At 41.3% G+C, this 17,831-nt stretch overlaps 1 protein-coding gene across 1 annotated transcript in view; it reads left to right on the forward strand.

Annotated features, from left to right (window-relative positions):
* NELL2 (neural EGFL like 2) overlaps positions 1-17,831 on the forward strand; it is a gene marked incomplete at its 3' end in the record, with an annotated part of 261,563 nt that overhangs the window by 191,240 nt on the left and 52,492 nt on the right. The window contains exons 14-15 of the mRNA XM_080939784.1: positions 5,208-5,330; positions 7,076-7,171. Of these exons, the coding sequence (XP_080795910.1) occupies positions 5,208-5,330; positions 7,076-7,171 (219 nt within the window). The remainder of the gene's footprint in view (positions 1-5,207; positions 5,331-7,075; positions 7,172-17,831) is intronic.

Raw genomic sequence — 17,831 nt, forward strand, 5'->3', positions numbered from 1 at the left:
TTTTGGACTCTTGGTCAACAAAGGGTTAGCGTCTGCAGACGGGAGCAAAGCGAGTATGCCAGAGGAGGCAGAATGAGCAGACACTGGGAAGAACACCCTGAAGTTACTGCTGAGCTGGGATGGTCAGTGGGCAGGAAATGCAGTAGTGCACGTGAATGTGAGTGGATACCCATCGAGCTTTGGAGGAGAATTTCTTGCAGTTACTTCAACTACACTGAAAATACGTTTCTGTGAAAATGATGTGATTCCTATATTTTTCTGCAATATAGCGGGAATGAAATAAGCAATCCTAAGGAACAACGTGAGTAATTTTTCATCACTTTGACAGCCAGTAGTTTTCCCTTGCCACCAGTAAAAATAGAAGCATTCTGAAAAATATACAAAATGTATTTGGGTTCTTAAAAGTCTATAAAGAGAGCAAATTCTATGAAGTATTTAGTTTTTTCCCAAAAGATTAAAATAGGGAAGTTAGGACATGACCTAATGAAGGGTGGAAAAATCCCATCAGGTAACAAGCATATAAGAGGTATTTACTAAGTGTCTGTCATGTGTGAGAGTCTTTGCATTCATGGTTTTTTGTTTGTTTTGTTCTTTATTTGTTCTTTTTAATATGTCCCCTCTAGAAGTTGTAATTCCTCCATTTTATTCTAGAAAAGTTGTCTGCCTGTCTTTCTGAGTCCCAATATCTGAAACCATGTCTGATGAGATTCAGAACATGTACTATTGAACCCATGGTTTCCCTGATACTGTTCATCAAAATAGCTTGTAATTTTCTCACTCCATCTTTAGGTGTGGTCATACTGCAGTGTAGCTCACCACTGATGTTTGAAATCATCTAGTGTATTATAGTGATGTTCTACAGTGTTAGTGATATTAAGACACACAGGTTTTTATCATGGGAATATGTTCTGCTGGTGGTAGGGAGCATATTTGCCAAATACCTGTGCAAAAGAAAGGAGGGAGGTAGAGGAGGGAATGAATGAATCCTAGTTTCTTTCCCCTAGACACTCAGAGTCATCTAAAAATCATTATATGTAGCATAGAGTTTTGTTGCTCAAACTCAGATTATATCCTTCATGAAAAGATCAACAGTAGCATGATTATCTTGGTCTGATACTAAAGCTGTGTGCAGGGTCAAAGGTCTGAGTTGATAGGATAAAAATGGTGTGTTGTTTCTGACTATTTGGTAATTGTTTCTGTGCAATTTTTTTTTTTTTTTTTTTTTTTTTTGAGGATCTCCATCAGTCAGCACTACCTGCTTGTTTTGGCAGGTGTGTGGAACAGTGCTGGGCAGGGGAGGCTTTCTTTAGATTCTGTTGCTTTCTTAAGGCATGTTGTCTGCAGAAAAATAAGAGGAAATCCAATAGGCAGCCAGTCCTTGTTGAGGTAGACCAGTTGTCTAAAATTACTGATAATATCATAAACTTCTCTAGATTACTGTATACTTTTTCATGAGTTTCTATGAACTGACTACCTTGCCTCAAAGGCAAGTGATCATTTTATGTGCTACACTTTCCTTTTTAAAGGGTCTCTTGTCCTCATCAAACTGAAGCTGTCAATACACATAGAACTTATTTTAGCCCTGGGAAGCTCTATGATTCTGATAAGACTTTTACCAGACCGGGTTAACAGTATTGTGGGAAATGCAATGATAAAATAACTTCTTATTGTAAAGCTGTGGGAAACTACACATACACACACACACACACACACACACACAGAGAGAGAGAGAGAGAGAGAGAGAGAGAGAGAGAGAGAGAGAGAGAGAGCAAAATCATGGATGTAGGTAATATACACTTGAGCCATAAATAAGAATATAAATCAACTTTTTTCTCTAATAAATTTTACACTTTTGAATGGTGGATGAATTTATAAAACTTCATTTAATAGTGCAAGTGTAAAAATCAATGTCAAACGCTATAGCTTCAAAATGGCTAGTCTACCTAAACAGAAGATTAATGAGATGTAGAAGTTGTGGTAATTTAAAAGTTATTTATAATATTGTTTTAATAAAATTAAAGAATTATTTTAAAATCACAGAAATACAACAGAAATTAAGAAAGATCTGAAGAAATGCACACATGAATTATATGAGCAAGAAATATTTTATGGCTTTTGGAGTCAGATATTGTGTTTCATAATTCTGACATTTACTAACCCTGTAATCTTGGGTAAATTATTTAACCTCTACAAGGCAAATTTAACTTTTTATAAAATAATAATACATAATGTCTATCTAGTGTAAATATTGTTATTTATAAATTATGTGGCTTGTATTAAGCAATGATTTATACTATGATTATTAAAGATAATTGTTTCATTCAAATCCACAAGAAGATCAATATTACAAAAACAAAAGAATCAAAGTTCATAGATGCCATTGTAATTTAGAATTTTTTATATCACTATATATGAACACACACACATACACACACACATTCAATCGACATTTTAATGTATAATTTTTATATAGAGAATCCAGAATCTTATAGAGATAGTTGGCAAAGGCATGTTTAATGTGTTAAAAATTTTTTGTTTTCTTTCTTTGTATACATTGTAGCCTGATTTCATATCAATGATAATCCAACAAGATTTGTCGGCAAACGGTGGGATTCCTTCTAATGTATATGTCACATGAAACAACAATACACTTGTATCATCACTAACTCCTAACTTGGTAGCTTTATATATTACACATTAGGATTTTTCTCAAGATAAATACATGATCATAAATTGTGGGCAACTTCAAAAGGCTCATATTTTAATTGTGGGGGGGGGGGAGGCAGAAAGCATGGCACATGGCTGCCATCATAAAATACACCAAAGCAAAAGAGGAAAGTCACTCACAGTCATAAAATCAGGGCTTGGGGGAATTATTTCTCCTTAGCCAGGTAGAGGTCAAAGTCTGATCTCATAGAGAATTAAATATTTGACATGAATTGGTGTGTGTGTGTGTGTGTGTGTGTGTGTGTGTGTGTGTTTAGATATGTAAATATGTAGTATATCTACTTGTATATCTCAATAAACATTCTCTATTAAATAATAAAGGAAATGTAATGGAAGAACATTATTGTCTAAACACTTACAATGCCAGAGTGAAGTTGAGGTCAGATGAGTGGAAGAACTATTTCTGTACAGTGAGAGAGAGCAGCAGAGCTTGGTATGTTGTTCTCAGGCCAAGTGTCATGCTAACTTTGCAGGCAGGAGACATGAAGGGATTTCTGTCACTTTAGCATGAAATCTGGTACTTTAGCATGCTTTCTAAGGCTGGCTAATATTTTCCAGGAGAATTGAGAAAGGCACGTTGCTCAGTGCCAGTTGTGTTTGGAAAGGCATATTTAGAGCCTGGAAGTGCTGCCTCTGCCTTTCAGTTGACCAAAAACACACACCTTCATCTGAGGAACCCTAAGTAAGTGAGAAGAGAGTCAGCCAGGTCATTTGATTGGGTGTTTTGTATAATAATAAGGCTTGTAGAACACTGAGTTCTGGGTGCTAAACAGATCATGTTATACTTGCCCTCTACCCAGTGAGCATGAGCTAATGAAGAAGACAAGATAGACAGGGATGAAGATGATACTCAAGCCACTGGCAGCTTCTTTAAAGGGCAGACAGGTGTACTCATAGATTCACTGCAATGCCTCCAACTGTTCTGGGAAGAAAACTGACAGCAGGCACAAACTTTAGAGCATAGATTTCTTTTGTTTCAAGAAGAATTCAGAGAAGGAGGACTGCCCATCCTGGCCCCTCTGAGACTGTATGATCTAAGTGCAAAGAGTCTGTGCCACTATCCACTTTTCCTTCACTGCAGTGAGCCAGGACTCACACAGTCAAGATGCTATGACGTAAGAGCATTAGGTAGATTTTAGTCTTTGAGTAATTTTGCTAAGAATTTACAAATAACATGTCCATTACCACAGCTCTAAGGCACTGGTATTGATACTTTTGTCTTCCTCTAATGGATTATTGGGAATAGTTTCAAAAAGTTTTATTACAGGGCTAGAGTTAAAATGATCATAATTGGGCTGCCTTATATTACGAGACATGACATCATAGTGGAAGATTAATGCACATTTAAAAAAAATAAAACATGAGGCAGCCCATTAAGAGTTGTCTTAAATCACATAGTGCAGTCTCACCCGTACCTGCCAGGATTGTTGGTTACAGCTACATTAGTGTTAAAATGCTCTGGGTTTAGAGTTCTGAAATGAAAAGCCCAATCGGTGATGTGAAAGAAACCCAGATAATCAGTTCCGGGCCCTAAAATAATCTGTGTCCATATCCTTAAACATTATATTTCCTGCCCAGTGTGATTTGGATATTAGATATTTTCTCCTCATCTTATATTTATTATTTCCTTCTGTATCTTGGCTAAATGCTGAGCATCTGAAGTTACCCAACACACTGGGAACCCGGGAAAGCTGCACCCTCATTTGAGCTACAGTTACCTCCTCCTGAGTATTGTGCTCTGGTCTGCCTCTCTCACAGGGGTGCGAGAGGGACCAAAGGATTGTGGGCTTTGAAAAGGAACGAGCCATTTCTGGTTAAAGGAGACATCATGTCGGCTGTGTATCATATGTGTATTTGCACACCCTAGATACATGTATTAGGAAAGAGAATCTGTCCTATCAAGTAGACACAGGTTAGTTTGTTTGTGGAGGGAGGACACCGAATCTGTGATCACTCCACAACAGTGTATAAGAATAGTTACTCTGGCAAGTGTGGCTGCAGAAGTGAGCTGCTGGCGTCTGACTCCCAGAGCTTCAGTCCTGTCATCCTGTAGGCCACGACCTAAGAGGAAAACAACTACCCATCCTTCCCTGGGCCAACCACATACTCTAAGGAATAGTTAGGAGACAGACTTATCTGTACAAGGATAACTCGCTAAATGTCAATCACAGTGGTTATGTTGGCATCTAGTTCTGAGAACATCTGTTCTGCCCTGCCATTGGTAGGCCTTTGGTATTCAGATGCTTTGGACTGACTAATTAAGAATATGGACTAACTGTATAATTGTATAGTAGCACAAGAATACCTCAAAATTGGAAGCCATCCAGGGCTGTCTTTAATTTATTATCTGCCTACATCAATATTGGGAAGAAGTGCTCCGCAATAACCAAGACGCTGAAATGTGATATCTTTGAACCACGCTAAAGTGCAGTATCTTTGAAAACGCTCCTTGAGTAACAAAACTGTATTCTTCGTTTCAGAACATGACGAGTGCCTCACAAACCAACACAGTTGTGACGAAAACGCTTTGTGCTTTAACACCGTTGGAGGACACAACTGTGTCTGCAAGCCTGGCTACACTGGCAACGGAACCACGTGCCAAGGTAGAGAGCAGCTGTAGCATCTCCTCTGCATCACGCACAGGACCGCCCGTCTCTTCTCTCTGGTCCCTTTGCATTCCTCCTCTGCCCCTCATGGACAGGGAGTTGCATAAGTATTTCAGAGAGTTTGGTACATGGCTCATCCCCCTCCCTCAGCGCCCGCCTCCCTCCTCGGCCATGTCCATAATTAACTGTCCAGGCATAGCATTAGCATTCTCTCTCTGTCTCTCTGTCACTCTGTCTCTCTGTCTCTCCCCTCTAATTGAAAACTCCTTCTTTGAATCTTTCTCTTCATTGGGTTTACCTGTTTTGTTTCGTTTGGGGACCCAAACATGACCATTGCATGATAGCGTTTACTTTTTTTCTGGAAGCGAGAGCTACTCACGTGTAACGGTGTGTTAATCCACCCTGAAATACCACCCCATTTCCTCAGTTTCTGTCTCTGTGGATTAGTGTTAACTGTGCACATTAGCTTTCTTAAATTTCCTTAAATGTCCACCTCCATTTTAGTAGCTGTGGGTGGACATTCCAGCTGCCGCTTATTAACTCTGTTCCCTCTGAGCCTTTTGGGAGGTGACCTTATGCCCTTCCTCACCCTGGGAATGGAAAGCTCTTTTTGGACCTACCAATTCCTCTATGGAATGGAGTCCATATTTCTTAGTGTCAGTTAATTTGTATAGTGTAGACATTTCAGGCTCCAAAGCTGCTCGCCCCTCAAACGTATGCTGCCTTGGCATTCGGTAGAGGAGACTTACTGTGCCCACGTGTCTGTGAGAAGACGGGAGTCAGTGCAGAGTGAGTCATAAGGCCTGGTCTGTAGTGCATGTTTTGTTGCACGGGTATTCAGAATATCATGGATTTTCACGTGGATCATCATAAGGAAACGCTACTCATTTCTAGGTCCAAATCTCACAAGCATTTACCTGATGTGGACAAAGGAGCTGTCAGGAGATCGGGCTCACCCACCCTGGCTTTGTCTTCCACCTCCCTGCATTTTCACTGCTGCCGTGGCTCCTCCTCACCCATGTCAGAGGCAGCCTGCACCATGAAACCATGTTCCCAGTGGGTCCCACCTTGGTTCTTCCCTTCTCAGGGAAAAGCTTGCCCCAAACTCAGCGTTTAGTACATCAGGCGTCACAGGGTTTCTGCCTTGACTCCTCCTTAGCAGGCGGTTGCTATTCTCCCAGAAGGCCACTGGAGAGTGGATAGTTCTTGCAGCTGGTGAGTGTAAGCCAGTGGGCCAGCTCAGAACTTTGTGAAGGATGGGAAACTTCCTGCGTGCCTTAGCTCTTTAGTCAGTGTGGAGTCGGCCCAGAGCCTCAGGAGTCCAGCATTTCTATTTCCTCCTCTCGTTCTCTACTGGTTTGCTTCATCTAGAATGGTTACCACTTTAAAATGTTTTTTTTTTTTTTCGTGTGGTTTTACAAGGGCATACAATACAGACTTGCCATGCACTTCACACAGCAAAAGGTTTTTTGTGTTTTGCTGTGTTTCAGGCAAGCTATTTCCTTACTATTAAAACCAGCTACTGTTTCCAAACTCATACTGGGTTAGGAAACATTCTTTTCTGTGCACAGACTACTGTCTGGTGATGAACTCACAGTATCCTTCACCTTTCACTTTCATATCTGCAAACGAGTAGAGAAAATCTGGGCCTAGAGATTACAGAGAAGTTGACTTACAGTGGGGTGACAACCGTGTGCCTGATGCTGTTTGTCTGACCTATTCGTGGATCTGGATTATTGTAGCTTTCTGCAAAGATGGCTGTAGAAACGGAGGTGCCTGCATTGCTGCTGACGTGTGCGCATGCCCACAGGGCTTCACCGGACCCAGCTGCGAGACCGGTAGGACTGTCATTTCACCCACAAATGTCTTTTTACCCCGACATACACAGTAACTCGGGAGGAAAATACCGCTTCGGGTTTCAAGTGGGCTTTCAAACGGTGGCACTGTTAATAAGGTAGTGCTGGGGGAGGAGCAGAGGAACCTCAGTGATGCACGGTCACTGGCGGATGGCCCAAAGTCACGCTGAGGATTTACAGCTATTATAAAGAGGTCCATGTTGAGCTTTTCCAGAAAGACGTGTGGGATTGCCCAGGATCTCAAGACTTAGTAATTCTTATTGCTCATTCAGAGCACACTTTTACTGGAAATTATGGCTATATTTAAGCATAGAATTGAAGTGGATTGCAGTGCCTAACTTTAGGATACATTCCAGTTTGCATTTAATCTTGAAATATTAAGATGCGGCCTACTTTCATTCATGGTTATCTATTAGAAAAATGTTCAAATCATTTACTCGTGAGTTATCCACTCAAGTGCTAGCTGAATTTATTGTTTCTTAGACCTACTAATGATAAAAACCTCAAAAAAATGTTAAAGACACTGTGGTATGCATGCAGCTCATGACACCAAAATAGCATGTCCTGTCAGAAGAAAAGCAGGTTAGCAGTCAAACTGAAGGGTTCCCGGTTAAAGTCATGGGTGGTTTGGCTGCTATTAAGGAGTCTCATGGCAGATGGCCTCAGAAACTGCCTTATGCCCCCCCAAAAATCTACCACTGGTGATTGCAGTTGTACTTTCTGTTCCTTCTCACGTGTCTTCCTGTAGGAGTTGTCCTGAGTACTGTGCCTCTTCTGCACAGAGTCATGTGCTTTAGTAAAAGTACTGCCCGGTCAGCCTTGTGAGGCAGTGACCTGCTCTACTTGGGAAGGGCATATGCTAGTGTCCGATCCGGCTGGAGGGCGCAGGTTGTACACACCACGTTCTTGCCTTCCCCGGACACCTGCTGCCAATGGGCCCATAAGTCATTGCTTTCAGTCTTCAGTGAACAATGGGCTCAGATCCCTGATGTGATATAGTGGCACTCTTCTAGGTGGGATTCTCTTAAAGGCACATTTCCTACAATCTGAATCGGACAGATATATGTTGTATATGAATCAAATGCGTTAACCTTCTAAACAGAGGGATTTTGAGCATCCAGTTACCAGAGAATTTGCTGGATCAAAATCAGACACCACTGATGCAGCGGTTCTCCAGAATGTTTATCCGCCAATACTTATTTCCCCACCATCATTTCCAGATGAACAAAGGCACACTGTGAACTTCTGTACTTCAGTGTTTTGCTGATCAGATTTCCCGGGAATGACATTCTGTGCTGGTTCAGGTTAAAAGTCTCAATACCGAGTTTTTTTTTTTTTTTTTTTTTCTTAGACCTTTTCCTGATGTGAGGCCAGTGGTCTAGAACTTTGATGAATAAGGGCCACGTCGGGTCGGGCATATCATCCGTCTATTTAAAAGTTGCATGATGAGATGGTTAAACCTGTAATGGCATTATATTAACTGAGCAATGGCTCACAACCAAGATATTTAGCTTTCTTGAATTATCCCTGAACTTTGAGTCTATGTGCAGACAGCTCCAGGGTGTCTCTAAGTAGCTTTGTGTAGCAACCAAGGACTTTGAGGTTTGCCTGTGGTTTACCTGTGGCCTTGACTGCCTGGTGTCTGCACCCTCTATTTCTGACCTCAACCTTCAGTTTTCTACAGACGTAGTTATAATCCACATGGGAGTTTTTAAAACTCCGGTTCCAAGGTTCCGAGTGATTTAATCTTTTGATATTCCCAAAGTCAGTTATCAGCTGCATCAAAGATGCTTCTCATCCCAGATTCTTGCTTTCGAAGCAGTACCTCCAGGTATCTTTGGAGACCTTCAAAGACCCTAAACTGACCATATTATCCCTAATTGGACCAGGTTCTGTTTCTTCCCATCATGGCTGGCGTTGTAGTAGGTGAGGAGGGTTCTCCTCCACACTCCACTGAACATCAGAACACAAGGACCATATCACCCCATATTGTATGTTCTACTCATGGTGCGATGTTTTATTGCACTCTTATGATAAAGAGCCTATTTTTGTATCCTCTCTGTCTCCTCAGCTTATTTTATCTTGTAGATACCAAACTCCACAGGCATGGGATATATCCTGTTCATTTCTAGTTCCTTTAACTATAATATATGGTTCACATCTTGGCAGATATTCTGTAAATAAAAGTATAAATGAATCACCAATTCAGCGGTGAAGGAAATAGACCATTGTTTGCATGTTCGTTTAAAGAGATCTGTAGGACCATCTGCCTGTCCTTAAAAGTTTCAGGTGGAAAATCCTGTTATTCCTTCACCTTGTCATATATATACCGTGGTGCCACACATCAGGTGTGGTTTTTGGTGCTCACACCTTAACCTGCATGTTAATCCCACTAGCTCTCACAACGATGACTGCAGGGATTCTCCGTCTCTCGGGGTAAAGAAAGCATCCAGAGGGTGGTGCTTTCCAAGGGCAGAAGTAGCCAAGCTTTAGCCTGATGGAGCAGGATTCATGGAAAGCCCGGGAAGGTCATTGGCATGCGGTCCCACTGTACAGAGCGTGAGCTGGAGTGAAAAATTCCCACCTTTGCTGAAAAACAATCTCAGTGCACTTACCAGTTCTTGTGATTTCACTCGAGAAGATTCCCCCGGAACGAATGTCCCCCTTTTATTGCCTCTGTTTCTGCATTGTGTCTCAGTAGAAGTGGCGGAAGCGATTTACTAACTTCAAGAGGGACTTATGCAAGCATTCTTTATTGAGGTAAATTAATTTTTCATGGACTTTTCAGCCACTGTACAAAATCACCCACACGAAGAGCATAAGTTCGTTTTTAATTAAGCATCCAAATATTCTCGGAGATGTTGACTTGGATTTAGGAGGGTGATTATTCCTTGTGTAACTCAATACAATGTGTTAGAAATGTGTGCGCCAGGATTTAACAGCTCCGCAGTTGCCACTCTCTGTTTACTGCCCATGGCTAAACCTCGGCAAACATGTGTCTAGTGATATGATTAATATGCAAAGCTGTCCGACACAAAAAGTAAACCTTTCATAATGATTTAGTGCACAACACTAAAAGACCCGACAGTCTCCTACAAGCAACTGCTTTCCAAGATGAAATTAAGATGTTCACAACTGGAAAAAAGTAGGTATCAATGGCAAATTTGAAAAAAATTCCAGATGAAATATCAAAGGAGATACGATGCGTTTTTGTGATAAACTGTTCTTTTGTTTCTATGTGTAAAACAGTCATGTGTTTCTGAGCCATGAACAGATGATGAAATTTGAGTTATTTTTAGTGAATAAAGTTTAGGTTGCATTAGCTTTTTAATATACATGGTTTCAAACAGAAGAAATGAAACAAGAGGCATATGAGTGTTGATTTACTTCCAAATAACTTCAACTGGACTAGAGCTGACTGACTTTAAATTATGCATTGCTGTATTAATATGTACCAGCAATTATAGATAGGTAGGTAGTAGGAATCATTTTTAGTATATAATTATATCCCAATAGAAACATGTATAGCATGTATTGTTGGTGTTTCTCAATGAGTGATAAGGTTCAATTCCCACATGTTTATCATAAATTGCATATATTTATAATCTTATAATTTTATAATCTCTTACCTTTATAAGGGGAATCTTGAAGAAGCCTGTATTAATTTGTGTCACTTTACGTGGGAGAGCTAAAACATATTAAAAATGAGAAAATCTGCAAGACATATTTTTTACTTTTTTTTAACTTTAACTTAACAAAATTTCACATGGTACAATTGTATTATGCCCCAAATTCCATAAGATTATTAAAAACAAGAACAAAAAAGCCCAGAGGCAGTGTGGTGCAAGCGATTGTGCTTCCATGTGAAGACCTGGGTTCTGTCCTGCCTTCCCAGGTGCTGGAGTGACAGGGACAGCAATCGTCTCACCGAACCGTCCAACTGTAGCACTTACACGCATTAACTTGGGTACTTAAACACACTTACTCTTTATGTAGCAGTCCTTGGACTCGTTCAAGTTACATACTGATGCCTTGTCGTTAAGGGGAGGCGTGGTCTTCCTCACAGCATTTAGCCCAGGGTTCAGGAACATGAACGTCAAAGCCGGAGACGTGGAGACGTATCAGTTCAAGGCCCCACTCCTTCATCTGCCGGTAGTGTGGTTTTTTGTTCATGCTACTTCACTTTCCCAGGCCTTAATTTGTGCACAACAATAACTTCCACCTTATTCTAGAGATTAAGCAATACAAACCAGGCAGCGTGATATTTAAGATTTGACAAGTGCTGGTTGCCTGGCATTTGATAGAATTATTGAGGCTTTGGCGCACCCCTGAGTTATCTGGATGCCCAGAACACTGTCAAAAAAATTTTGTTTTCTTTTTATTAATTAACTTATGTATTTATTTTTGCATTCATATATAGCTTTGGTATAGTTTTACTCTTGTCTAGTAGTTTAAAATATTTGACTCAGGAAATTCCAGCCTTTCAAAACATTAGTTCAAATGGAAACCTTTCAAACTTAAATCTTTATAAAAATGTAAATGCTATTGTTGTCTTTAAATAATTAGATTAGATACAGTGCTACATGTCTGTATTTGAGAGACTGAGGCAGAGGATTAATGTGAGCTTGAGACCACACGGAGCTACCTCAAAAGTACCAATGGACCCAGGACTACATAACAAAACTGTTTCAAAATAACCCGGAAATAGAAGTTCTCATTGTCCAAGGTCAATGTCATTCTTCCAAGTCCTTCAGATTAATTAAAAAAAACCTCTGCTCACTCTTTTCCGATATCAGTTATGTATAATAGATGAAAGCCATGCTGGGGACATTTTTTATACTCTTACTGTAAGGCCTGTCTAATTAGCAGTAGAAATGAGGACACTCCATGAAGCTAATGCAAGGGAGAAAACATTTTCTAGCTGGTAGAGAGCAGGTTTTCAAGAAAATAGGCCAAGTGGAGCTCTTTGAGAATATCAAAATATTTTCACTTTTATTTTTTAATGTTGGTTTTTTTAAGTGTTTTATTTATTCTTTAAGAATTTCACAATATATATTTGATTACATATCTCTCTTCCTCCATGTCATCTCAAACCTTCCCCTACTTCTCTATCACCTGGTTTCATGGTCTTTATCTCTCTTAATCATTAAACCAATCCTCCCAAAATAAAGAAAACTACAGGGAGTCTGATTTGTGTTGGCCAACTACTCCTGGGAACGGCCTGTTCTGGAGTGACCCAGTAAGGCTCCATAGACAAAAGCGTAACCATTCTGCGCCCCGACCAGTTGCAAACAGGTTCTTGGCTAGGGGAACCTGTGTCCTCCCCTCCCCACTTCTCATGCTGGGCTCTAATCTGGCTCCAGCTTGTACAGAGGCATGTAGCCACTGTCTCTGTGAGTTCATATGTATGTATGTATGTATGTATGTATGTATTATGTATGTATGTATGTATGCCATGTTATGTCTGGAAAATACTTTTTTGAAGGTGGGCATCCAGCTTTGGGGTGAGAGTTTTTGAGTAGCCATTGGCAGGTGGGAAAGGTAATGGGGAAACGTGCTCTTGGAGATGAAAGTTTTAGAGGAAACAAAGGCACAGCTGCTGAACCAACTCTTGCTGTTTGCTTATTGGGTGGGGAAAGAAATGAGAAAATGGCAGGTATCCTTAATTATGTGAAGAGCTGAAGCAGGGTGTGGCCCTGGGCATCACGAGATCGAAGGTAGTTTAACAGGAGGGAAAGGTTCAGATCCAAACATTAAGTGATCTGATCACAAGAACCACGTATGGAAAGGAGTGGGCAGGCTGAATTGGTCCAGCAGAGCATGGAAGACCGGCTGCTGTTTGTTTCTTGTGAGGTCCTGGGATCCTTAAGGTCTCATTCCTTCATAGAATTTACTTCTCCAAGTTCCCCTCTGAACACACCAGGCAGAGGCATCTGTGGGAGGCTGTCACTCGCGTGTACAACCCCCTCCCACTGCCAACTGTGTTTGTAGACAGGAGCAAACTATTTAACTCATTAAGAGTTTTGATCCCCTTGTTTTTAAAGGAGTAATAATGATGATGATGATTTTCCCTTCTAAACTGAGAAATTAATGACTTCGGAACAGTTAAGGCAATGGTAAAGGTTCAATGTTACTGCAACCTTACCTCTCATCCCTGCAATGACTAACTCTAAAGCAGTTATTTGCAGGCAGGGGAGCCAACCTGTAGACGAACTAGCATTTCTCTTTGTTCTTTGTAAGGCCAGTGGAGTAGGGAAGTAGGAATCATGTCCCAAGGTGCTCCTGCTGCACCATATGCTGTCAAAATGCCCTCACAACAGCAGCTAGCATCATGGAGCGCGTGTGCCCGTCTCGGTATTTAGCAGCCATTAAGCTCCTGTGCATACACAGCATGACCGGAAGTTTGTAAAGACACACGAAGTAAATATGGTTTCTTTCTCTGAAGCTTTACACTCTGACTGTCTGGCTGCACAGGGGAGCATTTTATCCAAACAACCCAGAGAGCATTGGTGGCTCCAAAGCACTACCCAATGCCTTTGAAGTGACTGTCAACCACACACCGTGTCTGGCATGGTAACTCCAGGGGAAACTGGGAAAGGGCTCTCAAAGAGTTCGGGAGCTGTGACCAACCACACTGAGCATCGTTTTACACGGAACTTCCTGCTGCTGGAGCCCAGGAGGCGAGAGCCCATAGCCGATTGTGTGTTTAGAGAGGACACGAGAGGCTTCCATGGCCCGTTTTCTCGGTATTAGACTGAATAAGAATGAAGTTCACCTTGTGGTTCAATCACAATAAGTAAAGGAACTCTGGGGTACTGGTCAGCTCAGACTCCTGGCTAAGAAGGCTTGGTAGCCTTTACGAAAAATGCTCTCCCACTTAAGGATTTTTTTTTTCTTCTGATTTTAAAAGGCTCAACTCCAGCCTTACAAACAACCTAGATCTTCTTCTTCTCCTTCTTATGAGCAGCCACTTACATTTTTTCTGGCTGTTACTTTTTAAATTATGTAATTGAGTAAGAGTAAAACAATTTATTACAACTGGGATTTTGGCTTGAAGATTAATGGGCTTTATAAAAGCAGTAACTTTGTATTATCATTGTAGTTGTTATTTATTATTATTATTATCATCATCATCATTATTATTATTATAGTCAGGACTATTAGTAGTGCCTGTGACGCATGCTTAATGGGCAAGGATCAAGAGAGCAGTGTGTATTATAAGATGATAAAACCTTCACTCAGTGACTGAAGAGCTGGATTCTCCATAAAGCTTAAAGCTGAATTGCCTGGGGCAGGGGGAGTGGATCTTCGTTACACAGAACCCTACACTGCGTGAGCACTAACACCAGCTGCCTCATTCACAGAGTGAATAGCTACTGTTAGCTTATACAGGATCATGGTGAGGGAGACTGTTAGATTTTCATATTTACTGAATATTCATAGAATTAATCACATCCTCGTGAGATTTGCATTCCTGTAAGAACAGGATGAGGTCCCTCAATGCGCTCACTGCCCATGCGCTAGCTGTCTGCTCTCGACTGTAATCCTTCGAATTACTCTTACAAATCTCACATAATTAATAAATAATTAAATTCATTTAATCACACTCAGTCCCCCTCCCCCTCTCCTCTGAGAGGGTGGAGCACCCCTGGTATCCCCCCACCCCGGCATATCAAGTCTCTGCAGGGCTAGGCACATCTTCTCCCACTGAGGCCAGACAAGGAAGCCCAGTTAGGGGAACAAGTGACCGCAGACAGGGAGGGAACAGCTTGAGGGATAGCTTCACTCCAGTTCTTGGGGGACCCACATGAGGACTGAGCTGAACATCTGCTACTTATGTGCTGAGGGGCCTGGGTCCAGCCCATGTGTGCTCTTTGGTTAGTGGTTCAGCCTGAGGGTTCCCAAGTATCCAGTTCAATTAACTCTGTTGGTCTTACAGAGTTTCTATCCTCTTTCTTTGGGGCTCTCAATTCTTCACCTATAGCTTCTTAATAAATGTTACCTGTGGTAATATTTCTTGGCCTTTTTTACAGCATTTTATGTTGTTAACCAACTATCGTCTGTAGTAGGTCTTTCCATTCCTTCTCACTTTTAGAAGGAAAAGCTGAAGTCAGTGAATTGCTGCTCAAGGTCACATTGTTATCGAACGGAACAGCCAGAAACTCAGTGCAGGTCTGCATACCCCAAAGCCTGTGTCTTTGCTATGAAGGAGCATTCTTTTCTTTTTTTTTTTTTCTTTTTTTTGCATATTCATGGTATTGAAGAAAATAATCTAATACGTGCAAATAACACATAATGCTTATAGAAGGGTAGTTAGGATGTTCATCTCCTCAAAATGTATTAATTCTACAGTTGAACGACCTCAAACTCTCCTAGCAGACTGTGTGTCTGACAGTGTTGTGGGACACTAGAATCAAGCCCTCCCATCTAGCTGATTTTGGCAGCTGTTATCTGACTCCTCCCCCTTCCCTCACCTCTGGCATCCACTCCAGCTCCATGAAATCAACCTGCTGACTGTCCCCATGGAACTGCCTGTGACCTCTGTCGTTTCTGCCCCGCTCGTTTGCACAGATGTCCTCTTTCTGCTGTGGTCCCTCTGATAAACATTTTTTCTTCCTCTAATAACACAAACGTAGAAATTGTTCAAGAGTACTCGCTTGACCGTCCCATATATTTCCAGACACTATTGGCTTTATGGAGCTGAACTACCCTGCATTCTTCAAAAGGCATCCACCTATGTCATGGTTTCTCCAGAGACAATCTTTATGTTCCAAAGGGATCATGTCACCCCCACATTCTGAGCTTCAGCAAGCTCTCTGCCTTTTCTCTTTTCTTTCTGTTTTTGTTGGTGGTGATTTAGATTTTGTTTGGAGGGAGGGCTCCTTTTTGCTGTTTTTCTTTTTTAAATACAGATATAACTGTGAGGTCCTGGGTAGATGGGCTGGTAATTCTCCTGCCTCTGTCACCCGAGTACTAAGGCCTGTGCTGACAAACCATTCTCTGACTGTTTTCCTTTGTTGTTGAAGTCAAAAGACTACTGACTCATCTCTCTCCATCTCCTGCACTCCCATGAAAGCAGTACCAGTCTGTGTAGTGGCAGCAGGATTTCAGCCAAACTGTTGAGGTGGAGGGGAAGAGACTAAAGGGGAGCAAAGCAGTGGAGAGGATTAAAACGCCGCATGGAAGCCAGGCTTTCCACACACGTGCTGGTCATTCCTTGTCATGGAGCGAGAGGCAGATTCTCCATTAAGCTGTGACATGAAGGGCAGATGTGCAGCTGCTGTCTGACCTGGTGACCAGGCAGTGTTGTTGGTCCAGCTCTGGCTGTGCGTTCGGCAGGTCTCCAGGAGCCCTAGAGTTTACACAGAATGTTTTGTTGTCACCTTGCCCCCATGCTGTGCATTTGCCTTCTGCCCCGAAGACCTGGTCCCTGCACATGATCAGTCTCCTGTAGCTGGTGTATCTGCCACCTCACAGTCCTTTTTCATTTTAGATTGTTCCTGTCATTTCTGCAATTTTATGTGTTCTTCGAGTCTCTTTTAAACTTTTAAATTGCTATCTCTTTCTGTCTCTTTGTCAGTCAGTCAGTTACCTAACTGATAGATGTCCATCCATGGACTCATTACTTCCCAGGTCTCTAGAGAACAGAACCATGACCACCTTCACCCTCCACTCTCCCTCCTCTGTTACGACCCCCATCTGTCTCCCTAACATGCACTTTTCCTTGTGAAGCATGCTTTAAAATTCCCTGATACATCAGTTGACCATTCATGGAAACCCAGCAGACTCCAAGTGTGGTTTAATTAGCTTGCATTCCTTAACTCATTTTAATCACATCAACCACTTTCTTAAACACATCTAATTATTTTCAGGTTCCTTTTTAAAAAAACACACACACAAGGCTTAGTAGTATGATTTAATAGCAAGCCAAGGTCAGCAAGCAGGCATGTGTGAGCCCTGAATGTTTCCACCTGGCCTTGGGTAAGGCCTTGTATCTCCAGTGTTGCGTCCAGATGTTTCATATTTTTCTGAGAACCTCTTCTTGATTTGTGCATGAAGCATTCTTCCCTTTCAACATGTGTATTTTTATGGATGCCGTGCCCCTTTGTGTTATATTGTATATTTCTTAGTCATATGGTAGAAGACATTATCTTAAAATTTATGGAGTCTGATACATTGCTACAAGGGAGTCAATCAAGTAATTTATACAATACTTTTTATAGCTAAAAATAAAAATAGAGGTCTAATTTGATAATAACTATTATGAATTTCATAAGCAGAATTTCAAAAGCTTTCATGAGCATTTTAAGACTTTCTTTTGAAGAAGCTGAACACTTAATACCTCCAGTAGGACATAGTATGTGCACCTTAGGTTCTTGGGAGACAAACTTGTACTACAGTAGGTGTGTAAGTGGGATACTCAGACGGACCCAAAAGTGCAGGGTACCAGCACTTCTAGGGATGTTGAATCTAATAAGAATCTGATGAAAGAAACAGGTATTCTTAGCTGGCAGGGGAGATAGAAGCAACTAAATACTCAATTAATAAACACACAATTAATGATCCACAAAATAGCTATTCAGGATCAGGAAAATCTGCCTCCATATGTGAGTACAAGGTGAGAGGGAGAGGGGGAAGAGAG

This window comes from Micromys minutus (assembly GCF_963924665.1).
Source record: "Micromys minutus genome assembly, chromosome: 27".
Lineage (NCBI taxonomy): Eukaryota > Metazoa > Chordata > Mammalia > Rodentia > Muridae > Micromys > Micromys minutus.